This window comes from Sceloporus occidentalis, unplaced genomic scaffold, assembly GCF_023333645.1.
Source record: "Sceloporus occidentalis isolate IW3139 unplaced genomic scaffold, rSceOcc1.0.p SCAF_13, whole genome shotgun sequence".
Classification (NCBI taxonomy): Eukaryota; Metazoa; Chordata; class Lepidosauria; order Squamata; family Phrynosomatidae; genus Sceloporus; species Sceloporus occidentalis.
Window position 1 is genome coordinate 7,832,848 of NW_028316993.1, and position 27,189 is coordinate 7,860,036.

Consider the following 27,189-nt stretch of genomic DNA (forward strand, 5'->3'; position numbering starts at 1 on the left):
TTGTGTGTTCCATTTGTTGTTGTTGTTGTGTGTCGTCAAGTCATTTCCAACTTACGGCAACCCTAAGGAAAACCTGTCATGGGGTTTTCTTGGCAAGTTTCTTCAGAGGAGATTTTCCATTGTCATCCTCTGAGGCTGAGAGAGTGTGATTTGCCTAAGGTCACCCAGTGGGTTTTCCCATGGCTGAGCTGAGCTTCATGCTGGGGATGAAAATAATATGAATTACGATTAATTCCTGGTAGATTAATACATTTCCTGATTATCAAGAAACCCATGTCAAGAAGCACGGAACCACAGCAAAGATTCTTTACATTTTGCATACCTATTTGGGAAATTATTCTGCACAAAAATGCCAGTGTGTGTGTGTGTGTGTGTGTGTGTGTGTACGCGCACGCACGCATGCATATGTGCCCATGCAAAACCATGCTTCTTTTCATAGGATGTTTGGTGAAGAAAACACTGTCTCATGTGCAGGAAACCTGTTTTTTCTGCAACCCTCTCCCCCATGTTTTCTACACAGAAAAACCATGTGTATTTTTGCTTCGCAAAGTGCCAGTGTCTTTCAGGACCAGTGCAGAAATCCTCGTTTTCTCTCCACAGTGCTGTGGAAATCATTTGTCCTTGCATGCGAATAGGAGGAATTTGAGGCATTACGTCCCTAATGTGTGCTTGGGGTGTGAAGAAATCTTGCCTTTGCTGAGATGCTGGTAGACAGGTTGTGTCAGCCTGGCAAGGCATCAAGTGTGTATGCTTTGGGGGTCATTTCCCCCCTGCATCCTGCATTTGTGTCTCTGTGTGTATTTATACATTTCTGCTTGTGCATCAAATGAATGTCTATTTCTCTTTCCGAATCTGAGCGCACACCCACAAGCAAAACACGATGATCACAGAGTAGGATGCCCAGTTGTTCTGTTTTGTATGAGATAGCTTACATTAGGCGAACGAAGGTTAAATCCCCTAATCTCTCAAACCTCCTTCTTCACTTGTTGAGAATGAATGGCAGGTGTCCACCCAACAGACCAACCCCCAAGCATTTGGTACCAAGCAAAATGGTGTTATATACCAAATGTTGGAGGTTTGCTTGCTGAAATTGCAGCTGGCGTGATGATGGCCTTTTCCCTACTCCCTGGCCCACAAGGCAGAAGAGACCCAAATCATGCCTCATATACAGTATTCTCAATTGTCTTAGAGCTAAGGTCAAGACATAGCAATAGCAAGTACACCTCTACATCGCTTATCAGTGGACTAGCACTCCCTAAGCGGTTTACAGTGTTTAAAGCCTATTGTCCCCAACAAGCTGGGTACTCATTTTACCGATCTACAAAAGGATGGAAGGCTGAGTCAACCTTGGGATCAAACTCACAACCTTGTGAGTTAAATGCAGCACCAGCATTTAATTACTGCACCACCAGGGCTCCCTTGTGAGCATCAGGTGCACTCGCAACAGACCATTCCCTCATCTGATGCCCTTTTGTTATATATCAAATGCTCCAGGGGCAGTCGTTGTGAGCATAGCTGGTCTCTGTTCTTTTCTATAGTGGACATTGGTCACTTCCACAACAGTCCAACCCCAGAGCATTTTGTACACAACCAAAATGGCCACAGACAGGGTCCATCAGCTGTAAGCTTCCCCTGGTGCTTGCTCTTCCTGCTCTTAGTTCCATAGGTGACTGAGATACATCAGTATCTTGAGTACTTGAGGCAAGTCTCACCTGGAATACTCTGTCCACTTCTGGGCACCACAATGCAAGAAGGATATTGACAAGCTAGAACATGCCCAGAAGAGGGTGACCAAAATGGTGAAAGGTCTGGAAACCATGCCCTACGTGGAACAGCTTAGGGAGCCGGCTGTGTTTAGCTTGGAGAAGAGAAGGTTAAGAGGTGATAGCCCTGTTTAAATATTTGAAGGGATGCCAAATTGAGGATGGTGAAAGCTTGTTTTCTGCTGCTTGGGAGACTAGGACCTGGATCAGTAGATTCCAGTTACAGGAAAAGAGATCCCACCTAAACATTAGGAAGAAGCTTCTGATGGTGAGAGCTATTTGACAGTGGAATATAGTCGCTATTAAACAGGCAACAATTAGGCAATAAACAGCAGCAAATCATTCATGGGGAAATCCTGAAAATGATTTGTTGATGTTTATTGCCTGTTTAAGAGCAGTGTGTGTGAAAATCCTCATTGCGATAGTGCATTTTGCACAGGATAATCGCTGTTTAAACTCCCGATTTCCCCTGTGTGATAAGGTTCTAAGATGAGAAGCCCTTGCACCTCTCTGCAGATCTCCCAGCCTGTCAGATTCTGATCTGCTCTGAAATTATTTGTTTCCTTTCCCTACATCAAAGTGGTGGGGAAACTTCTGGAAGGAGCATAGTCAGCAATGTGGGGAGGGTGAGCATGGGCCTGCAAGACGTAAACAAGAACTCTCCTTCCCATGCCATCCCTTGCATCCTCTCTCTTCCTCCATCCGGCCCCCTCTGCCCCTGCCCAGCTGGATGTTGTGAGTCAGCACACCCAAATTGTGTGTCTCTACCATGCACTCCCAGCCCCCAAAGTGCTTCCCCATGCCCCCTCCCCATCAGCCTGCAGTGCGCCTGGTTCCCACCAGCCTGAATCAGCAGAGGCTTTGACCTACTTCTGGAGACCTCTCCCTCCTCCAGTCCCTCTGCAGAATAGAAAGAGGAGGGGGAACCACACACCCGGTGCTTGGTTTGCAGGAATACTAAGAGGCAGGCACTGCACCAGAGACTCCAAATGCTCATTAACCCCTGGGAAGACAGGCATAGAAGAGAGATCCCTCACTTTCAGAGCTTGCCTTTCCTGGCCTACAATTTTCAGAATCTTTCATGTTGGCGGGGGGATTCTGGGAGTTTCGGTTTTTGCAAAAGTGACTTTCCCACACCTTGCTTTCTATGGCATTTCTACCCTGTCCTCCCTCCAGGGATGTGCCATTCCATACAAGAGTGAGAAAAAACATATGCCCCTCTGGATGACTCACCATATCATACTCTTCAACGTTTAATAGCTGAAAATCAGACTGTGGTCACAAGGCATAAGAGGCGAGCACACAAGATGATTATTTTAAGCAGAGAGATTCTGATATTTTGGTACTGAGTTGAGGGCAAAATTCTGCCCCTTCTCTCCCTTCTGCTGTGTATACTGAGTGCAAACTACTTTATCACCCTGAAGTCAGTATGCAGCAATTGAAGTAAGCTGAGAATAAAGGAGGGAGTGGAAGGAAGAGAGAGGGCATTTTAAACACTGCTGAAAAAGTGGGATGTCAGAGGATTAATAGGGACTGTCCCTGCTAAACCTGAACACTTTTGACTGAGGCTGATGGGACTTGTAGAAGGGTAATTTGTCCACCCCAGTTTTAAAAAAAAGAAATAGAAAAGAATTAAGTAGTCCTTTTCCAGACTGTTTTTCTTCTCAATGCCCTTACCATCCTCATCTTTTGTCTTTCTAGGGTTATCAGTTGTCATTTATCATAAGGGATGTTCCTCATTATAAGGGATGTCCTTTCTCTAAGGGCTGGAAAGCTTGTGCTTTACATTGAACGAGATACAAAAGATCCCATATTTTGGGATGTGGGAGTGATGTGAGAAAGGCATTTTCTGTAAATCTAATCTAATTTGAGATGCGAGATACTTGAAATGTTAATCATAGTTGTCAATCATTCTTATATATATATTCAGATGCAGATTCAGGATTCTTGATGCATGCCAAAAAAAGAAATCAAATAGGCCTTTCCATAAAGTGCTTTGCAAGGGACCTTATATTTCGATAATGTGGGTAATATTTTAGTTTTGCCAAGAAATATAAGGCAAAGTTAACTGAAATGTGGTATTTAGGTGAGAAACTACTGGAAGGCAGACAACAGCAACAATATTTGTATTAATAGCTACCTCCTGTTGGTCAGCTTTATAAATAAGGGATAATAATAATAATAATAATAATAATAATAATAATAATAATAATAATAGGTTTAGATTGTCCCTTATTGCTATTTTGAAAACTTGGCATCCCTATCCTACACCTCATACAACATTATTATACAACTTTGCTATACACACAACTCTGCTTCCATTGCTATCGGCACAGTATGTCTGTTGTGCTACAGTAAACCATTCAACCTGCATACATCATACAACTAACATAGTGTCACTAACAAAAAACCATCTAGTGAGTGACTCTCTCTTTCTCTCTCAGTGTAACCTACCTCACAGGGTTGTTGTGAGGCTCAACGGGGAAAAGGAGAACCTCATATACTTTGTTGAGCTCACTGGATCAAAGGCAGAAAACAAATATGACTAAAAGCAGAATACATACATATTCTTGCATGGCAGGGAATGTAACAAATGGCCTTTGTGGTCCATCTCTAAGATTCTGTGATTCTATGGATTCTTTGTACAGAAACTATTTTAAGCCAACAAATGGCTGGCAGGAGGAAAGGTTAAGTAGAACCTTCCTTTGCCTCCCCTTCAGGATTTCAGTCTCCTTAAACCCTTTTCCTTTAAATTAAAGGGGTGAAAAACAGCCAAGAAAAAATAAAGCAGTCCCGTAATGCACAGGCTTGGGCTTTTAAGACACAGGAGCCCGACCCGCTCTTGCTCCTGGCCACCCTCGCCCTGGCACTCTGTGTTGTACCAATGCTCATCCGCATGGCCCAGAGTCCATCCCGCAGTGCGAGGAAGGCAGAACGGCACTTTTAGAAAATGTCAGGGTCAGTCCTAATTTGAAGAGGGGAGCACAGAGTCCTCCCTCTTCTCGCTCTTCTCCGGTTATCTTTGCAACACTTGTCCAATCTGTGCCTGACAGCTGTCAGGCACCACGAAACAGGATTACTTAGTGCCCCCTCGCCTTCAAGGCAAGAGAACAGGGCTCTGATAATTCAATCTCATGGCTAAGAACCATGGGGCAAGGAAAGAGCACCCATAGAAAAGGAGAGCGAGGAGGGAGGGTGTCCGGTTTGGGGTAGGTGGGTAGGTGCAATGCAAGCCCAGTTGCAAGAGGAGAGTTTTGTTTGAAAACATTATCGGGGAGGATTTTAAACAGGCAGCTGGGCTCACAGAGTCTGTGATATTTTTTTTGTGTTAAAAAAAATCCCCCTCCGAATGCTCATTATTTTTCCTAAATCCGCAGTTTGGAAGATGTTCAAGTTTTTAGGGCTTGATAAAAAGAGCTGTAATAACATGGGCTTTTGGACTTCAAAGGGCTTGGTGGAGAGAGACAGCCAAAGGCCTTGCGGAGGCTGTGAGGAGAACCCGGGAATTACTTCTCTCCCTATGCCCACACCACATGTACATGCACAGCAATAATAAACTGGATGCCACTCTATACTCGGAGATGGAAATGGGCCCAGCTTTTCACCTTATTATACAGAGAGAAATATAGGTCTGCATTCAGATGCTGCGACTCAGTTCTTTGTAGGACACTGCTGTGAAGGCTGGGTGACAGCTTATACATTGCTTTTTTTTTTTTTTTTTGACATCGTGTCAGTGACATATGCATGCATATGCCATGCTACACATGCAAGAATAATTATTTGCCATGGTGCAACAGACGTAGTCTCCCAGCATCAATGGAAATGAAGGTGCACATACAGAAACACTGTGCATTGCAGTTGTGCATTGTGATGGTAGTTGCACACTGCAGTTGTGCCTTGTACATTAAAGTGGCACATTGCACAGTGGCACCTGATTGTTGGCCTCCATCACACAGTGTTGCTCTTCTGCATAGGGGCTGTGTTGTGTTGGTGTAGTACAACTCTCCATGTGGATGTTTATGCTATGCTGAGGGAACGTTGGAAGCCTTCAAAGAAGGGACAGGACTATCCATTGAGAGGGTTATCAGAGAAGAGTTCTCTAGTTGAAGGTGTCTTCTCTTTGAATGGTTTTCGGGCTCATTTTGATTGCAGCCGACCCTCAACATTTGCAGCTTTGACTTTTGTGGAATTAATTATTCACAGATTTGAATAATAAGTTCTCTCTAGGAGATTCCTAGAGAAAACACTTCTACCCTCTACAAATGTTGATTTGATTTTGTATGTTTTTTACTGTCTTTTCCTTTTCATAAGCTGCCTTGAGTTCCAGCCTGGGAGAAAAGTGGCATGTAAATAAAGGGATGGATGGATGGATGAATGGATGGATGGATGGATGGATGTGGAAGCCTAGTGGAAGAATGCTATACACAGCTGTAATTTAAAAAATAACATTTTCAAGACCTGAGATCCGATGCCATTTCTGTAAACCTTCGTGTAGAGCTTGTCTTCCGCTCAGATTTTATCTGTTATCTGGCACATGTCCTCAGTGTGCTGTCACATTTCTTCCCACACAGTCATCTCAAGAGGCATTCATTGTAAAATCACAGCTGCCCTTCAGCTGTGAATTTGGCAGATTGGTGCAATTGGTAGAGAGTGCCCTTACTCTGGCATCCATCCTAACCCTTACCCAGCCATTGCAATAACCTTCCAGCTCAGAATTCAGACAAGTAATTTCTGACTTGTGGTGACCCAAAGACAAAATCTATCATGGGGTTTTCTTGCCCAGATTTAGTAAGAGGAATTTTGGCATTGCCTTTGCCTGAGGCTGAGAGCATGCGATTTGCCCAAGGTCTCCCAGAGAGTTTCATAGACTACCATTCTCCAAATCTCCTGGCCAGCATGGGCAAAAAAGTAACTTTCCCAAACTGCACAGTGTGCACATTTTCTCCATATTGAGAATACAAAGAAATGGACACATTTATGCATCCAGGATTCGAACATTGAGAATTTAATCTTTCAAAGTCTGACTCTGAATTACTCTGTATTCAGCTATGTTTGTGGTGCTGCATTGGGATTGCTTTAACTTTTCAGACAGGTTGTTCATCTTTTAACATCGATGTAACCGGTAAGTAAAATGTGTTCTATAGATGTATCTGTCTGATTTGGATAGTGAAGATGGGGGGGGGGGGATTGTTTTTCTTTGGTTATGAAGAATTTAGGAATATTTGGACATTTCTGCAGATCCAGGAAGAGAAAAAAAACATGCATTTAAAAAAAACTGAATTGAAGAGAAAGCAAAACAGAGTGATCCAAACAACACAATTATATCAGTTGCACACCACTTTAATTGTCCTGGTTCCATCCTATTGAATCCTGGGATTCCCATAATGCTGTAGTTCAGATGAGTGAACTAGAGAAATTCTATGTCCTTCACCAGCCAATAAATCCCAGAACTCCATAGGATGGATCAATGGCAGTTAGAGTGGAATCAAAATGCTGTAATCGTACCATGTGGAAGCATCCTAAAATGTCCATCCTTGGTCCCTTTGTCTCATCGTTCTGCCACTTATCCTCTCTTCTTCTTTCTTCTCTGCAGCTGCTACATAGACCAGCAAGTAACGCGTGTCGCATGGTTGAACCGCTCCAATATCCTGTACGCTGGCAATGACAAGTGGTCCATCGACTCCCGGGTGGAGTTGCTAACCTACAGCCCCTCGGAGTTCAGCATCATGATCACTCATGTTGATGTGTACGACGAGGGGCTTTACACCTGCTCCTTCCAGACACAGGACAAGCCCCACACCTCACAGGTGTACCTCATTGTGCATGGTATGTGCATGGGGAAAACATGCGATTGTGATCTACTAGCATGTTCCAAATAATCCAAGAGAATTTCTCTTCTTTGTGATGATCCTGGATTTCCCAGAGTCTTTTCATGCAATGAAGATTCAGAAGGCCTTCTAGTATTTATCATGAGGCAACATCCCCTGGTCCTGGCTAAGATGTGCCAAAACAATGCTTGTCAACCTTTGGTCCTCCAGACATTTTTCACTTGAGTTCCCAGAACATCAAGCTATAATGGCCAAAGCTATAATTTGCGAAACTGAAATCTAAAACTGCTGATGGATCAGATCTAAGATGGTCCAAGGAAAGCAGTGAAGGATTCTGGGAGCTGAAGTGCTGAACATGTTTTTTTTTGGGGGGGGGGGCAAAGTTTGAGAATACTAAGAGTACATAGGCTGAGTAAATGACAGAAGAGAATTTTTAAAGAACCTTTTCAAGGAAGGTATGTCCTGTTTTGTGAAAGGCATGAGAAACAGATACAGCTGATGACTCCAAAATTTTATGGTGGGAATTTAGCTTTGATTTAATATTGGCTCTTTAAATTGCAGCTCCTTTGCATCAACACTGGATTGTAAAGGAACTATCCAGATGCTGAACCTACATTGGGGATAAGTCTTCAACATCTGGATACATTGGATATCCCAATGTAGGTTCAGCATCTGGATAGGTCCTATACAACAGTATAACTACTATTATAACCAAGAACATTGGAACCAAAGATTAATTTCTTGTTCAGACATTCTGAAGTCACCAGCTGCTTCAAGTGGGAATTGTGCAACCCATGGTTGCCCATAGTCCCAAAAGTTTTTTTTGTGGAGCCCTGTGCCCTTCCTTAGCTCCCATCTTAAAAAATAAATGAGAAGATTAAAATATGGAGAATTATGGCTGTAGAGAATTTCATAGGGCATGTTTCTTCATTTAAATGCAGTTTCAATGCCCTGCTAAGGACAATTCCAAGGCCCACAGTAGCATTTCCCCCCCGAAAACTAGACTCAATCCCATAGTCATTTCCAGTTTTGAAGAAAAACAATTGGACCACTTGGCCTCCATCACAATCTATATAGTGACCATCAGAATCTATATAGTTCCCAGGCTCTGTGGAAATTGTTTTAGCATATTTAGATCCACATATTGGCTTCCTAGCTTGGGCTTTCCACCACAATGGATCAAGTTCAATAAAGCCCTCCCCCATGAGAGGCAAATCATCCTACTATTGTTTTATTTATCTTGGGTTAGAAGAAAGACAACCCATTCAAAATGAAGCTGTTTCTGGGGTAGGGCAGAGTTTGCTGACTCTCCAACAGTACACAGCAATCCTTGTTTTATCTCCTGAATGTATAAATTAATCAGCGGATGCATTGCATTCCAGGGTTATTATCCCAAGATAACTGATTGCCTAATCAGTGCTTCCAGTGTTATCTCTCTTGGCCAGGAAATCTCATCCACGTGAGTGAATGAATGAATGAATGAATGAATGAGGTTCTAGAACAGGAATGGGGGATATGTGGCTCACCAGACTTTAAACTGCAATTCCCATCAGGCCACAATATTGGGTAAGAAAACTGTGGCACATAGGAGCTGCCGTCCAATATATTGAGGACAAACCCTGGTTTCTAAAGAAGATGAAGGGTAAAAATAGGGCTGCCTAAGGTATCTGATGATATCTGAGTCTGAAACCGAACTGAATTCATCCCACAATCATCTAGAGCAGTGATGTCCAAACTCTGGCCCTTCAAGTGTTTTGGACTTCAGCTCCCAGCATCCCAGACCATTGGCCAAGGTGACTGAGGCTTCTGGGAGCTGAAGTCCAAAAATCTGGAGGGCCAGAGTTTGACATCACTGATCCAGAGGGTTCACACACAAACCCCATTGAAATGAGCCATATACCTCTGCTCCTATTCATTTCAGTACTCAAAATAACTTTCAAGTGGGTTATGGCCCAGATCTATCTACATCATCTTTTGTTCCCCTATCTTCAGTGCAGGGTTGGGAAACTTTGCCAGTGGCAGGAGTAATTTTTGATCCCAATAATCTTTGAGGAGGGGGGCAAACTGATTGCCAAAAATAGTAAAAAGCTAGAAGTGGTCAGAAGTCAAATTCTGAAAGTGAGGAGAGCGAAAAAGAAAGAGAGAATGAATGAGTGGGTTATAGTGCAAAGGAGCCTGCAGCCAATCTAAAAAGCAAATGACCACTTTGTGAGGTTTCAGGAGAAAAATCTTTATGTTGCCAGAAAAGGGGCAATTCGGGAAATCCAGAGGGCCTGGATGCTGCAAAAGTAGCTTTGAGATGACATACATGGTTCTAGGGTTGCAGTGTGCCCTAACCATACCTTGGTGGAGTTTCAACAATTTTACCAACTGCATGTTATAACAGTGATGTGTATATTAGGGATAGAAAGATTACTCATCAATGGGATTCTCCACAGTTGGGAAATCCCACCAGGAAGAATAATAGCTGGGATAAAATCCTGCACGTTTTGTTTTCCCAGTATATGAAAAACCAAAGTGTTACAGTGGCCCTGAGCAATAAACATATTTTTCTATGCATAAAACAGTTTTTTCTCCCACACAAAAAGGTGTTTGTGCAACCCTTCCACCATTTTTTTCTACACATGATAATTCCTCCGAAACACTTTGGGATGTGCAAATACTGGTAGACTATTTCAGAGGAATATTTGCTTTCTCTTTCAGCAGGGGGGGAAACCACTGTAATTATTCATCCTTGCTACAAGAATGAAATAGTCAAAGATGTACATCCCTGGTGCAAATGCATCTCTTTTAAGATTTCAGCTCACAGCCTCAAGGGGAAGAGCATTTGGATCAGGACCACAGCACTGAAAGAGGCATTTTCTTTTAACCCCTTCCCTCTATTCCAAGTGAAAATTTTGCACACAAAGCGGCTGTTTGCCCTATTGGTGAAAATAATGTGGACACGCTTGGTCTCGAGGATGGCACACGGGATCTAATTTCTCCTTTCTCAGAACCACCAGCTGCATTTGCTGTTGTTAAAAAAAATCCTCACAATTGAAGTTATGGAAATCCTGCCAGTTTGCATTGGATCACCCTATGTATCTATCTAGGAAAAGAATTGCTATCCCATTACTCCTTTCTGCATGTCATGGGATGCCTGCACTTTGGCTTCAGTGACGTGGAATTTCTCTCCAGCTGCCAAAATTATCCCAAGACTCTTCTGGGTTTCTTTTTTTTTTTTCCCCTTTTCTTCTCCTTCTTGCTTTCCTACTCTTCTTTCATTTTCATTTCCTTCGCCGATTCCCCTCCAGGATTTCTGCAGCATTGGCAAAAGCTGCAACTGCAATGCTACCCACCCCATAATTACACCCCCCTCTTTTTCCCCATAGCTGCTGGAGCTGGGAAGCTGGTACAATAGAAGCTGATTGGACCGGGTCCGGAATGAACACCAGTCTGGCATCAGGAAACAGCTGCTCCCAGCTTCCCCATCATTCCCCATCATTCACGTCACCCTCCAATCCAGCCTATTGGGACAGATAGTGAGGATCATTAGGCCCAGTCAAGAAACATAAAATAAAAACTATTTCTTTGGAGTGGGGGGGGGGGGGCTCTCTTCCGCTGGAGCAGAGAAAAGTAGCTCTTGGAAATTAACCCCCAAAGCAGTGACGCTGGGGTTTTGCTGAGAAGGCACTCCAAATGCAGCTGTTTCTGGGGTGGGACAACTATTTACAACAAACCATGGCACATACCCATCTTTGGGATGCGAAGACAAGGGCGGCTGGGTGGGTGCATGTACAGTGGATCTCTCTGGACCCCAGATCCAAAGGGGCATTGCACTTTCCCATGAGGAATTCCCATCTGCAGTTTTTAGGGCAGAGGTGGACTCTAAGGGCTGGATGTTACATTTCAGGGATTGTTGGGAGAATCAAGATGGAGAGAGTTCCATTTTCCGGCTCTCTATCCCTCCCCAAATGCAGTGTTTTCATTTTCCTCTGTTGTAATGGACAACAGACATGCATAGGTTTTTTTTTTGGCGGTCTAAATAAATATAACAACAACAATGGCAAGGGAAGCATTTGAAGAACACCAGTGATGTGAGGATTCTTCCTGGCCATAATAAAGTCATGGTCCATCCTACATAGGTTTTCTCTCTTTCACTTCTAGTTCTTCCCCTCTTCCATCTCACATTTTGATTATTGCAACATTTTCTCTTTTCTCCTCCTCCACCTCACCTTCCATCATACCAATAAGAGTTTTAATTGTTCATCCCTCACATCTCTCCCTACTAAGAGATGGAGAGAATATCCGTAATTATTAATTCTCGGGTCAGAAAAATAGGTTTCCCAACGGTCAGGAAACTCTGTCAGGAAGAATAATGGACCAGTGAGAGTTTTGTGCAATTTTATTCTGGTATTTGACATCCTGAATTGAGGAATTACTCTGCAGAGAGAGAGAAAAGTAGGGGTTTTGTGCAAAGAAAACTGTCTTCTGTGCAGAAAATGGGTTTTCTGCATGTTAAATGGATTCCCTGCACAATGTTTAAAAAAACCTTTCATCTTTTTATAATTATAGTACTTTGGGATGTTCAAATACAGGGAAAATACTATAGAGAAAACTACCATAATTCATCCTCAAAGCAAGGTTGAAATGATTGCGAATTCACATCTCAATTCCCTGTGCAGATGATGGTGATGAAGACGAAGACGACTTCAATTGTACTCAACATTTCCCCCCAAAATAGGACTCAATACAACTTGCAAAATTAAATAAATAAATAAATAAATACATACATACATACATACATACATACATACTGAAAAGAATAACACAGAGAAGACATAAATAAAAACAGTCAAAATATTGTACGTAATTATAATGGAATAAATCTATCCATAGAGTTTAAAGCATTTAAAACAAATGGATAAAAAGATAAGCCTGTAAAGTTGGTGTTGCCCATGTGGTGTAGTGGTTTGAGCATTGGACTACAACTCTGGAGTTCAGGGTTCAGTTACCCACTCAGACATGGAAACCCACTGGATGATCTTGGGCAAATGACATATTCAGAGCCCCAGAAAACTCCACGACAGGTTTGTCTTACAGTCACCATAAGTTGGAAATGATTTGGAGGCACTCAACAACAACAACAACAACAACAACAACAAAGCCGAACTGTTCTTTTAGCCAACTGAAGTAGCACTGGAATGATGCAAAACCCAAGCTGTTCAGTTGCCTTGCACCAACCTTCCCTATTATGGTCCCACTAGATGTTTTGGACTCCAATTCCCATCATGCTCAGTCAGCACCTTTGAGACTAACTGAAAGAAAGAAGTCAGCAGCATGAGCTTTCCTAGACTTCACTCGCTAGGTGAGCTTATGATCGTGGTGGGACCAAGAGAAAGGCTTCTCGGAAATCTTAGGGCTCTGGTAGGTTCGTATGGGGAGATACGGTTTCTCAAATAGTCTGGACCTAACCCGTGTACGGCTTTATAGGTCATGACTAGCACTTTGAATTGTGCCCAGAAATGAACTGGTAGCCAGTGAGGCTGTTTCAACAAGGGAGCTCTATGCTCCCTGTAGCTGGCTCTGATCAGCATTCTAGCTGCGGCATTTTGAACCGCTGAAGTTTCTGAACAGTTCCCAAAGGCAAAGTGTGTTACAGTAGTCCAAACAGGATGTAACCAAGGCATGTGTCACCATAACCAGATCTGGCATCACAAGAAATGGGCAGCACACTAGTTTTAACTGTACAAATGCACTCATGGCTACTGCTGAAACCCTGGGCATCCAGGCTCAGAGCTGAGTCCAGGAGGACACCCAAACTGTAAACTTGAGACTTCAGGGAGAATGTAATCCCATCCAGCACAGGCAAAGTCCCTATTCCTTGAAGTTTTGTGAAGTATGCACAGAAACATTCTTGTAATTAATGCTGTCTCAGATGGGGCAGCACCGTCTGGTAGCAGGAGGTCAGTACAGTCGGCCCTTCTTATACACTGATTTTTTTTATACATGGATTGAAGCATCCACAGTTTGAAAATGTTTTTAAAAAGTATGAATTTCAAATATCAAATGTTGATTTCCCATTTTTTATAAGGGACACCATTTTGCTATGGCATTATATTTAACGGGATTTGAGCATACATGGATTTTGTTATCCACGGGGGACCTTGGAACCAAACCCCAGTGTATAAACAAGGGTCCACTGTACTACTTTGATACTCACTGTTGTCCCCTCCATACCCCCCACAGTTCCAGCACAGATTGTGAACATCTCATCAGCTGTGACTGTGAATGAGGGAAGCAACGTGAATCTGCTCTGCCTAGCGATGGGGAAACCGGAGCCAACTGTAACTTGGCGGCAGCTGAAAGGTAAGGGAGGCTGGAGGGGGGAAGGGTGCTGAAGATGCCCCCCTTGTTTCTTATTCTTGCACCCCATTCTGGCAACAGGTTCACTGTGTAAATGAGAAAATGGCAAAGGAAAGGCAAATGTTTTACAAAGGGGAATTTGGATATACCTGCATGCTTCTTGTAGGCATGCTTAGGCTTTTAAGTGAATGTGTCAGAAGTATCTTTTAATAGCATATATTATGTTGTTATTATTTTTATTTATTAAAAACCTATGTTGTAATATTTTTGCAACTGCAATTTAGCGCTTTTAATAGAAATGTTTAATTTTAAAACAACCTTTATATTAAACAGGATTTTTTAAGAAATGTACTTCATCATTTTAAATCTCGGGACCCATGCTCAGAGACCAGCAGAATACAAATATAAAACAAAGAGATAAAGGAAGCAGGTGTCATGTTCTACCGGGTGTAGAAAACAGCGTTTTTAAAAAGCATCTTACCTTTTTTTCTTGTTTAAATCAATAAATTGAGTTTGTAGTCCTTAAGACTGTAATAGATAATCATAATGGCTCTGATTCTGTATTACAGTTATGGATTAACGAGGAGTAACAGATCCTTAACTGCTCCATATTCAGTAAAGATACGTAGTCATACTGTAAGACTACCTAAATGTCCCCAACCCATCTTAATAGCCAGCAGCCAGATCAAGTAAAGGAGTCCTACCTTAAGTTCAACTGGAGACTGGATGATGTTTCCACCTCCCTTCCCACCAGCAAGTGAGGCTGAAACAATCAGAAGCAGGAGCCCTGTCACAGTTCTTCGTGTCAGCTTCGCCATGGTTGGAAGGGAGCTGGAAACATCCACTTTGCCCCCTGATCAGCAGCTAGACTTTCTTCACTTGATCTGGCTCCTGACTGATAAGGTGGGCTCAGAAGGGATATCAGGTCAAGATACCTTACTTTAGTGGCATCACTAGTTGAATGTGGGGGCTGCAGTCCACCCCAAGTGACACCCTAGAAGATGGGTGACACCTGTTTGGTCCCTTCTGCTGCTGTGAGGTGAAAAGGGGCAAGCATGTTCCCCCACCCTGACCTTTAGAAGACTATCATAGTGGTGAAGAAGAAGGCTGAGCATGCTCCTCCTGGCTTCACCAGGGTGGCAATTTCATCCTGAGGAGGTCCCCTCTGTAGTGAAAGAGAAGGACAAATGCACCCATCTCAGCTTCATTGTGGTGGCAACTTCCTCCTGAAGAGGAGACCATCATAGTGGTGAAGAAGAAGGCTGAGCATGGTCCTCTCAGCTTCACCACGGTGGCAGTTTCATCCTGAGGAGGTCCCCTCTGTAGTGAAGAAGGACAAATATGCCTTTTTGCCCCCCTCCAGCAGCCCCCCATCAATGGGTGACACCAGGGATGGGGACGCCACTGCCTTACTTAATTACACTTAGGTAACAAAATAGTCAGTGTGGAATAATGGAGAGTAATATATATTTCTCACCCACCTTTCCCTATGAACTGAGTCAGGGAAGAACAACAAACCAGGCACATAACACCAAATAGGTTTGGAAGGGTTGTGGGAAATGGCTAGTGAAATTCCACAAATGGAAGGCAAAGGAGTAGAGAGCAGAGCAAACTTTTGGAGACAGAGGGAATGAATCTTCTTTGCTTCATTCAGCTTCCTGTTGTCTCCCCATAAGCAGCAAAAGCTTAATGTGCCTCATTTATTTGAGTCGCAGAAGGCAACTTTCTCCTGGTACAGCATTCTGATCTGTTTTATGTGCACACCTTGCTCTGCATTTGCTCTTTTGGAACATCCCTTTTGAGTCCAATAATGGCGATGCGGGATTTTTGTGTTTCTCATGTATTTATTTAAAATTATTTCACGATAAAAGAAACAGGAGCCCCCCCCCCCCCCCAAAAAAAAAAAAAAGAGACAGCCTAAACAACGCTATAAAGAAAAAGATAGTGGGTAGACATTAACCCTTGGTCTGGTTTCTGTTGCTAGTCCTACCTAAAGTAGGCCCAGTGAATCATTGGCATTTATCTATGTGTTGACTTACCATTCAATCTCTCATTGAATGGGTCTTCTAACCAACAGGATTCCAGTCCACCAGTTTAAATACGGATAACCATTCACTAGTCTAAATACCATGGTCATCATAATAGGAAAGACTCATTCTAGAGCAGGAGCCAAACAGCCCCTCTGTCTGAAAACAAACAAATTAAACTGCTTAAAAACACTTTTCCAGTACATAATGTGCAGGACAAGAAGGCCATAGGGTAAAAATAATAATAATCCTTGTTTATGAATAAAATAAAAGGAACCCAAACATCTGAATATTTGTTTTTCTAATCAAGTCCTTGAGCCATTCGGTGTCAGCTTCTGTGCAAGTTCAATTCTCCAAATTGTGTCTAGCCAATTCCTCATATTGCACTCATCAAGGATTATTTTCTACTGCCTGGCAATTTCTGTGTGAACCACAGTTAATAGCAGAGCGATCACATCCTTATGCAATCATTTATCATTGCTTCCAACAAATACTGTCAATAATAAAAGAGATCAAGTCCTTCTGCAGTAATTTATCAGTGTTTCCAACAAATAAGGACAATAATAAAAGTGCTCTGGTACAAACCCTACCTGTATTGGGATTTTTAGGTTTCGGAGATAAAGGATATCTGGAAAGATTTGATTCTCAGTTTTGACACATTGCCTGAAATGCACTGGATTGAGTGGAGTGGGAAGAAGTGATGAAATCTTACTTGGGAAATGAAGATAATAGCTCAGATCCTATATTGAACTTGCCAAGCATAAATCTACGCTCGTGTAGTTACATAGTGGTTGTGCTACACTGCTGCTCTTCTGCTAAACTCACTGTGTTATTTACCAATGGACCTGTTTAACATGAAATGGGGAATGTGCAATGGCTGTTTCTGCAATCTCAGAGAATCTAGTGCTGCAGTTATGGTATGGATGAATAGTTACCCACTATCCAAGGATAGAATCCTGTTGGATAGATCAATCTTGAACCAACTCATTCAATCTATTGCTAAATTGTGAGTTCAAACGTAAGGCAATCCAACTGACTCAGTAGCTTTTCCTTGGACTAGAAATAGGATTTAGGTCCATATGAAATGTCTACACATTCCACTTATTCCACCAGAATTAATGCAGTTTGACACTGCTTGTGGCACCAGAGCTCCCTGACAGAGAAGGCTAAATATGTCAAGAAACTACAAGTTCTAGAATTCCATAGTGTTGAGCCATGGCAGTTAAAGCAGTGACAAACTGCATTAATTCTACGGTGGAGATGCAGCCTATATCTGTTGCTCAATGGCCTCAAAAGTACAGCTTCATGGATCCCTGCACTGTTTCATATGCCTTTGAAAGCTATTTTCTGTCTATTGTGTTCTGGTTTTGTATAATCTGCCTGCTTTGCACAGATTCCTAGGCAAAGGGGAGGGGGGGCAGTTAATAGTGACCTCAGTTATCTTCATGCTGGTTGAAATATAGCCATAACCACCATATCCACACCAAAGGGGGAGGTATCATTAGGCTCAAGGGAACCACATGGGTGCAGAGAGACATGAAAGGCTTGCAGAGAACATGAAGATGTTGGAGGGACAAACACAACCCATTGAGGCTTAAGCATGACCACAGAATTCTAGGGGTAAGGTGTAAAGAGAACTGCAAACCATGCAGAAGAACTGCAGTGAAGTGTCCAAAGAGGTTTTGGCTGACTAGCTGTCTGAAAACTTTAACACAGGGGTAGAAATGGCACCTGTCTCCAAATGTTGTTGGTCTGCTGCTTGCAACATTCTCCCGTTTTCATCATGCTGACTAAGACTGCTGGGGCTTTCAGTCAACAGCATCTTAAGGACTGCGTGATTCTCACACTTGCCTTAACAGCAAGGCATCATACCCCTATGTTTTATTGCAGGACCCCCTTGTTGACTGGCACCCTCTTAGTGGCATATGTGTATATGTACAGTCTCCCCTCCTTTCTCGTAGACTTGAGATTTGCATTCTTGATTATACATAGAGAGGAGACCTCTGTTATCCTCAATGGGGCGCCCCCCGCAGCGTGCACCCTACGCACACTTGTGGGGGCACACCCCCTTCAAGCCTATGGGGCTTGAATAAATGCGAGTCTCCATTTTTGCGGAGGGGGGGTCCGGAACAGATCCCCGCATAAACAGAGGACTGACTGTATGTTTATTTTGGTATTCCTCCCTCTGCAGCGACCAAAGACTTTTCCCCAGACCACCCCAGACCACTGAGGTGACCCCCCATGACAATTCAGTTCCTGGTGGAGAGCAAGGGCAGAGGCATCTGGCTATATCACTGTTGCTAGGTGCAAAATCATTACATCAGCCACTGAGACCTCCAGAAGACCCTGACAAAGCTCAACAAACAATGTAATAACTTCTTGTATGGTTATATATGGAGATGTCTCATCCATGGGGTTGCTATGGGTCAAGATCCACTCCATGGCTGTTAACAACAGCAACAAATGGCTATGTATATATAGCAGCATGCTTCTGCGATCCTTCTGCTTTCCACCAGGCACAGAATAGCCATGCAGGGAGCCAGCAGCCATTTCACAGTAGGTCTGGAAGTGGGTGGTAAATGACTCAACATAGCATACTTCAGCACACAGAACTATTACACTGAATGATTGTAGCCATTTTGTTCTGTGATGTAATATGAATGGTTCAGAAGAAACTTTTGTCAGCTCCAGTGTGTGAAGTGACAAGCTTTGTGCAACATGGGATCTTAATTTCCATATGTGCTTAATTATACATATGTGCATGAGAGGCAAGATCCTTCTCTGCACTTCCCATCGCATCTGCTCTCAATTTAACTTGTAGAGCTCTAGGAAGTTGCACCTGCAGGTAAACCTGACAAATGGCTAGTTCCCCCTGGGGAGCAAACTGAAAAAGCATTCACAAACAGCATCTCCCTGCAAGCCAGAAATATGCAAAGTACTAAATGATAGTTTTGGAGCTACAACACTCAGAATCTCTCAACCACATTGTACAGAGATTCTGGGAATTGTAGTCCAAAAGTATCATTTCCATGAAATTGTGATTTATTGATAGATACTCACTATGGAAATAGGGTGAGTGGCAGTACCTGACATCCTTGAACAGTGTTTCTGCATGATTCATCAGATCTGCCAATCTGCATAGGTTGGGTCTTTTTACATACCATTCATTTTAGGTTTACTGAGTGACAAAAACAGACCATTGAGAACCCACCATTTTGATGTCACCACAATGAGACTGTTGCTTGTGTCCTATTTATGAGATGCAAAGATGTATGTCCATCTTATACCATTGCAATTATACCATTGCCCACTCATCATAACCCAGCCATTTACTGACTGTTGGAGAGCAAGGCGACAGCAGTGCTTTAGCTGCCATGGCTCAATACAAAGCTCAATGCGATGGAATTCTGGAAATTGTAGTTTATGAGACATTTAGCCCTTTTTCTCAAATAGTTTTGGTGCCACAATAAACTGCAGTTCTCAGAATTCCATAGCATTGAGCCATGCCAGTTAAAGTAGTGTCAAGCTGGATTATTTCTGCAGTGTGGATGCAGCCAAGGTGAAGCAAGGGAAAGTACATGGTGCAAAGGGTGGAGTGCCAGAAGCAAAGCAGGGTCCCATGGGGTCAGTTTGCTTAGAGGAGGTGGTTGCCCAAGGCTCCTTGGTAAATTCCACGACCAAGCAGAGATTTGAATCTGAGTACTCTTCTTCCCAGACTGCTGTCACACTGCAGAACTAACGCAGTTTGACATTACTTTAACTGTCATGGCTCCATCCTATGGAATCTGACAGAGAAGGCTACCTATCTCCCAAAACTTCTCCAAAATTCCATAGCATTGAATTCGTTAACAACAGCAACACTAGAGGACCCTTTGCTGCTTCTCACCAACCCATGGGCAACAACTGCTCAAGATGTGTGTGCTGGCAGAGAAACCGCTAGGGCTTGTTCTCCTTGTATCATAGCTTTTCCTCGGTCAGCTCAGGTCTCCCAACACCCAGTAGCAGCCTTGCTGTGAAAACAATGACACCTGGAGTGCAGCAGTTATTGAGTCCTGGGAAGGTCAACATCCATGATTGTTGGGTTATGCTTGCCTTGGTGGGCCACCTCTTACATGAACTTGCTTGAAACTCCAGGTTCAACTTGCCCCGGGTTTTACCTAGAATCCCCCACCCTGTCTTTGCAGCTCTGATGAGAGGCATCCCCTGCATGTTGGAGGCATTGATAACAGTGTTGTTGTTGTATGTGTTTTCTTGTGTGTAAGTCTGTGTTTGTGTCTGTCTCCCTACCGCTGGCCCTGACCCCCTTCCCGCCGCCCTGCTGACCCCCTTCCACAGATGGATTCACCAGTGAAGGGGAGTACCTGGAAATCACAGAGATCAACCGGCAGCAGGCAGGAGAGTACGAGTGCATCACGGCCAACGGTGTCTCAACACCAGACAGCAAGCGTGTCCTTATTACTGTCAACTGTAAGTCGTATTATATTGGCTCTTTATTTCTGTCCTCTTGGAAAGGCTGCAGCAGATTGCTTTTGACTCAGTGGCAGGGAAGGGAAAGATTTCCCTTCCATTTTCTGCCCCTCTCTAGTGGGCAGTGGCTTTAGCTGAATCCAGATAAGGAATTTAGCTTTGAGGACTAGGTTGGCATACCCTCCAACATTTCACAAATGCAAATCAGGGCACATGGGGCCAAGTAACATCAGAATTTAGTCTAGATGGCAAACATTATTAATGAGGAAGAAAACACAAGCTAGGAGAGGCTGCGACAGACTGCTTTTGCCTGAGCCGCTCCTTGCTGAGTTTTGCACTTTGAACTCAATTTGCAGCAATTGAAGTAAGCTGAGGACTGAAGGGGAAGGTGGAAGGAGGAGAAAGAATCTGGGGTATTTAAAAACAGCCGAAAAATAGGACAACAGGGGATTTGGAAAGTGCATGCCAAACTGGGGCAGTTGGAGGATATGAAATGGTAGTTGAATCATCCTTCAACTCCCTAGAAAGGGTAACAGGCTAGATCAAACATTGTGGGAGGGTTGGCTGGTGGGTGCTCTGCTGCGGAGGTAGCAAGTCGACCTTTAATTTTATTGCCATAGCTGCTCTGAGTCACACAGCCAGCTCTGCTGACCTGTTCAACACAGAACAGGCAAGGGAAGAACACCATTAAAATCCAAGGCTGGTTCACTGTCATCACAGTGATGGATCCACACATCACTGCTGTGGTGAAGGTTGGGCTATCTGACACAAGCTGTTGACCATATTCTGTTTCCCATAACATCTGTTCACTGAGGTGGCTGCCTCACTTTGCCCACTGGTATATCTGGCCCCAGCTATATCATTCCTTCAGTCTTCCAAAGTAGTTTTTCTGGAGTCACTCCAGGCTGCATTCAAAGCTATATGAGAGATTTGTGACATGAATCAGCTGATGTATCTTCATGCCACTGGGGACATATCCACATGGGCCATAATACTCTGGAGGCAGACCAGAATATTCTAGTAAAATGTTATGACTGGCTGCTCCAAATTCCCTCCCTTACCTGAGTATGCCAGAGCAATGCTGGGCAGCTGTTCACATATGTGTCCCACTATGCTGTCTGCTGCCACTGCCAGTGTAAATTACTCGCTCCTTCTGAGGCTGAAAACGAGATGGCAAGCATTGATCACAAGGCTAGGTACCTTCAGAGGGAATGACTCCCACCAGTGATGATGCAGGAGGGCATACAGTGGGACAAACATGTGAACAGCTGCCCAGTGTCACTCCAGAAGGCTCCAAATTTTCTGGGAAGATCTGGGGCAAAATGTGACTTTTTATCATCTATTTTAAGAGTGGAATAGTGTGGCTTCAGTGCTAAACTGGCCATATGTCATAGAATCACAGAGTTGTCCTTCTTTGAGGGACAGGACTCTGCAAGGTTAAATCAGAGCTTGGAAACATTCCTTTTTTGGACTGTTAGCCCCAGAATACCCCCAGTCAGTAATCATAGCGTCTTGGAGATTGTAGGAGATGAAGACAAGCTGACATATTCCATATGCTAATCTGCTTCTCCATTCCATTGTTTTGTCTTCCCAGACCCTCCGACCATCACGGATATGAAGGACTCGCGGCCCATGCTGGGGAAGACAGCTCTACTACGCTGCGAAGCCATGGCTGTGCCACCTGCTGAATTTCAGTGGTTCAAAGATGACAAACAGTAAGTCATCCCTTCTGCCTTCTTGGACATTTCTGGTGAGCAGTAGCAGTGACAGCCTTCAAGGAGTATTTGGTCTTTGGTATTTGGCAGAAAACACTGAGCTAGTTTTGTGAATCAGAGCCCATAAAACAGGAGCCTCTCCTTTTCCATGAATTTGGAGTCCATGCCCTCGCCCATTCACGGGCGGCAAATGGAGGTGGACAAAATGGGGCACGCACCACCATTCAAGCCAATGGGGCTTGAATATTGGCAATTTTCCATTTTAGCGGGGGGGGTGGTGGTGTCCGGAATGGATCCTCCGCAAAAACAGATGGGGCAGCTGTACTCTGGATGTTCTGATGGAAGTGTAGCTACTGGAGAGAGGAACAAAAGGAGAGCATTGCCACTCAAATGGGTTTTAATGGGATGTGTTGTGCCTATGTGTATTTGTTTTCAATGCGTTTTTATACTATGTTTGGTTTTTTAAACATATTTGTGATCTAATTGAGTTTTTTTAATGTATTTTTAAAGTTATGCTTTGTTTTAAGGAGCCAGTGTGGTATAGTGGTTTGAATGTTGGACTTTGGAGGCCAGAGTTTGATTCCCCACTTGGCCATTAAACCCACTGGGTGATCTTGGGTGAGTCACTCCCTCTCAGTCCCAGAAAACCCCATGCCTTGGGGGTCACCATAGCTTGGAAATAACCTGAAGGCACACAACAATGAATCCTATGCTGGGGGGAAAGAGGGATATAAATTAATTAATTAAATATTTTTGGGCCAAAACAATTGGAGAGGGGAGTGGGTTTGGGGACTTGAGGATGTTTTGGGGTCACTGTGGGAACACAAAACAAAGCCATAGGAGGTTTATGCAACCCACAAGCTGCACTTTCCCATGCCTGCCCAGGAGCAAAGTGAGGAATGTTCTCAGCAGTACCATTCCAGTGGTATGTAGAGTCAAAGATTTAAATGGTAAGGTCCAAACCAGAAGCATCTTTTAGCTTGAAACACTTTATTACCCATAATCAAGCTCAATTCTTTTAAAATTAAAAGTCATTTCCCAAGCTCTGCCCTTCATTAAGCTCAGAAGTGGACTGGCAGCAGCACAGACAGCAAGGGAACGGCCTAAAAAATGGACACAATTGTCCAACCCAGTTGAATGACAACTTTCTATGCAACTGCTGGCTGTCTCGTTAGTTAGACAGGACCCTGTGGTTCTCCTTCCAATTTGCAATCTTATTAAACAAACTCATGACGCACGCTCACAGTCACTTAACACAGATTAATTTGCAACCTGCCAAGCAGAACGTGACCCTTCAGTCATGTATGGCGTCCCATTGCCCTGGTGCATGGGGAACGAAGAAGGCTTGATAAATTCCCTGTTTTGGCTGGCTGCCTGGGACTGCAAAAGGGCAAGCTTGTCACATACCTGGCAAGTCCCACTGTGTGACTGGTGGGGCTACATTCAGCTTCTGTCCGAAGCAGAGAGAAGAAAGCAAAGAACAAGTTGTGTAGTAGGGAATATAGCAATCTACTCCAGGCTGGCTCCTTCCAGGTTGAATAGAAATCCCATTATCCCTGGCCCATTGGGTTGTTAAGGTTGCCATTCAACACACCAGAAGGCTGCCAGATGAGGAAAGACTTCCACATAGTATGAAGGAGGTTTTGATTGATCCCAAAATATTCCTTTAGACTTCCTACAGTTTCCATGCTCCGTTACGATCCTGTATATCAGGATGGTAAAAGTTAAGTATCTGGAACCCCCCAAACTCCCCAACACTACAAAAAGAAATTAAAAATGGTATGAATTTTGATTAATGATTGCACTAAAACCACACAGAGAGCCCCATGCATGAGAACATGCAAAAATAATCCAGTGCACTCCCGCAAACTACCTCTAAATTAAAATACCTCTATTTTCACCTGTGGTTGCTCTTAAAATGACAACAGGAAGAGACACATCTTTACGTCCTCCTCCATTTTGAGAAAGTTTGCAAAAGAAAACAGAAGTATTTGCACTTGCTGGGGCAGGTTGCAGCCCGCTAGGGGGGATTGGCCCCTGCGCCCCACCCCTATGCAATTGCCTCTCATCTGTACATGTTATAATTCCATAGCAGGTACATAATAACTATCCAAGCTTTCGCTAATCAAATAGGACTATTTGCTTCACAAACTAATTTGCCACTTTATAGTTTGGAGATCTCCTCCATTTCATAATTACTACACTCCAGGGGTGTCTTTTGCTTTTGGAGAAGGGATGGGTATACTTGCTTTGGTTGGGCAATTGAGCAGGAACAAATAAATCTGAATTCAGATTCCCAGGAGAAGAAATTAGCATGGGCATAAGAGTTGGGATGTAAACCTTCATAAAGTTCATCCTCATAGACCAGAACAACCAGTTTTACCACTTTCCTCCCCATTGCAAGACCTAAACACTGAGATATTGCGGAGGAAAATTCCTAAATCGGGATTATGAATTGTATGGATTGTATAAACAACATATTTGTTTCTTGGCAGAAAATATATGTTTATGTTTTCTGCCCAAAATCTTTTCTGGGCAGAAAACCACAAGTTTTTTTTTTTTAATACAAAGTCAGCCCTCCATATCCACAGATTTTTTTATCCACGGATTCAAGCATCCATGGCTTGAAAATATTTTAAAAATAAATATATTCCAAAAAGCAAACATTGTTTTTGCCATTTTATGTAAGGAATACCATTTTTACTATGCCATTGTATTCAGTGGGACTTGAGCATCCATGGATTTTGGAACCAGACCCCAGAGCATACCAAGGGCTCATGGTATAACATATATCCTGAATGTGAACATTCCCCTCTGTCCATGATTCTCCTTCTCAGGCTCTCCGAAAGCTCAGAAAACCTATTCTTTTCATATATATTTTAAAATACTTTGAAATATTCTTCCCTTCCCTTTGAGAGAGGAATAAAGAAATGATTCCAGTCTTCCACACTAGATGAGCAAATGAGGCTCCAACTTTGGGAGCGGAGTTCCGATTTTGACACCTGAGAAGATGATGTGCAATTATCTCCAACCCAAGCTTTCCTCCCAGTTGTTTCTCTTTAGTGCTCCCATGCTAGGCTGGTGATAAAAGTTCATGGTTCAAACCTCGTGTGTCTCAGGGGAGCTGTTTGTGGTTAGAACTGTGCAGGCGAGAATACGGCTACTCTTTGTCTTATTTTATTAGGAAATAGCGACATAGCTGTGGGTGCGCTTGAACATCAAAGGCCAAAAGAGGGGAGAGGAAGGAGAGAAGCCACCCAACAACAAGGAGGACATTAAAAAAGGCAAACATTCGATTGCTGTCAGTAAAAGCAACACAGAGCGGAGTTAATACAATCAAATCACTGGCAGCCATAAAATCCTGACGTTGTCTTCAATTAATACGCAAATGGCACTTAATTTGAGCTGGGGCAAAGGGCCAAATGATGTACAGGACATTGACAATCGGATCTCTCTGAGATTTTTATATTTGCTTAAACAATTGTGGGGAGGGCTCTGGATTTCCTAAGGACAGCAGAGTTGAGAGAGGATATGCTTAACTCTTTCTGCACCATTTTCTTTTGTCCTAAATTCCTCCTCCCTTTTCCCATGAACATTTTAAAGATCATGTTAGTTGGGTTTATTGGATCTCTAGCGTTCCTTTCTCTCCAAGTGGGACTCTGGACAGCTTAAATATGAGGTTTTTTAAAATGCAATTAAAATATGAGATGAACATAAAACATAAATCTGAAATAAAACATTTACAACACACCAGTAAAAGATAATGCAACATCTACTCTGTTGAAAGACCTTATAAATAATGGAAATCAGTGCAAAATTGCATGGGAAATTTCTTTAGATCAGATCAGGATATTCCGCCATCTATTCACTGCTGTAGTTCTTCCTGTGTATTTCTTTACTTTCCGAGCTATCAATGGACTGGGATGCACTTTAGCTGAGGGGAAAAAAACAGGGGAAAGTGCCTCTGAGCATGTACAGAATGCTTCTCCCTTGCTGTTGAAGAGCCAAGGCCCAATCTACATCGGTCTAAATGTGCAGCTCATGCAGCTCAGTCCCACTTCCAATTCTCACTTGTCCCACAATACTCTCTCCTTCCCAAAAGAACCTCAGACACTTTCATGGTCTGAGGGTTATAACTCAGGACAAAAATAACACAGTTTTAGTCCAAGTTTGCATTAGACTGAAGTTAAAGTGTTTAGTATAAAGGGAAAAAAAATACTTGAGTTTTAATCAGGTTTGATCCTGCAGGAGAGGGCAGGAGGAAGCATGTCAGGAGAGGACTCATAGAGTCACCTGAGTTGCATTACCTGACTTGGGCCCTGTTTGACCAGGCCAAATAAAACATCTTCCCCTGCCATCCTCTGGACAATGCATGACCCAGTCTCCAAATCTGGTGCAAACAGACTGGCCAGTTTAGCACCAGACCCAGGCTTTAACTCCCTTAACACATATTAAACTAACTCACTGCTTGCTCCGGACCTTCCCAGAAAATCTGGGGCCCTGTGTTGTGACACTGGGTGATTGTTCGCATGCTCGCCCCCTTGGCATGACCATCACTGCCATGAGTTGCTCACTTTGAGACCAGAGCAAGACACCCAGCCTGACACAGTGAGTGACTTGCTGTAGCATGCCATGTGGCACAGCAGGACATGCATGCAAACAGCCATCCAGTGTTGCAATGGAAGACCCCAGGTAATAGGGGCAGATGAGACAGCTTTGGGGCCAGAATATATTTGTCTGCTCCCAGAGTAGTTTGCCCCATGCAGACACCACTTTGGCCATTTCCTCCAGATAGGTCCCATTTCCCTTTCTATTCTTTTTCCTCTTGCAGGAAAATGGCTGTTCTTGCTTCTGCTGTGCCTGGAACTGACTGCTTTAGGTTACTAGGTTAGATGTAAAACAGGATTCCTATAACTCTAACCCTTAACAGATCTCCAAGCAGGATAAGTTATTATAAAGCTCCAAGCCAAATCCATCCTCTGTCATCTTCCAAACCCTAACTTTCAGCTCTGGAAACTAGGGATATAAATCTCCACTTTGCTCA

At 43.3% G+C, this 27,189-nt stretch overlaps 1 protein-coding gene across 1 annotated transcript in view; it reads left to right on the forward strand.

Annotated features, from left to right (window-relative positions):
- Positions 1-27,189, forward strand: part of IGLON5 (IgLON family member 5) — a 117,832-nt gene that overhangs the window by 82,948 nt on the left and 7,695 nt on the right. The window contains exons 3-6 of the mRNA XM_089478604.1: positions 7,357-7,589; positions 13,820-13,939; positions 20,299-20,430; positions 22,025-22,145. Coding sequence (XP_089334730.1) covers positions 7,357-7,589; positions 13,820-13,939; positions 20,299-20,430; positions 22,025-22,145 — 606 coding nt within the window. The remainder of the gene's footprint in view (positions 1-7,356; positions 7,590-13,819; positions 13,940-20,298; positions 20,431-22,024; positions 22,146-27,189) is intronic.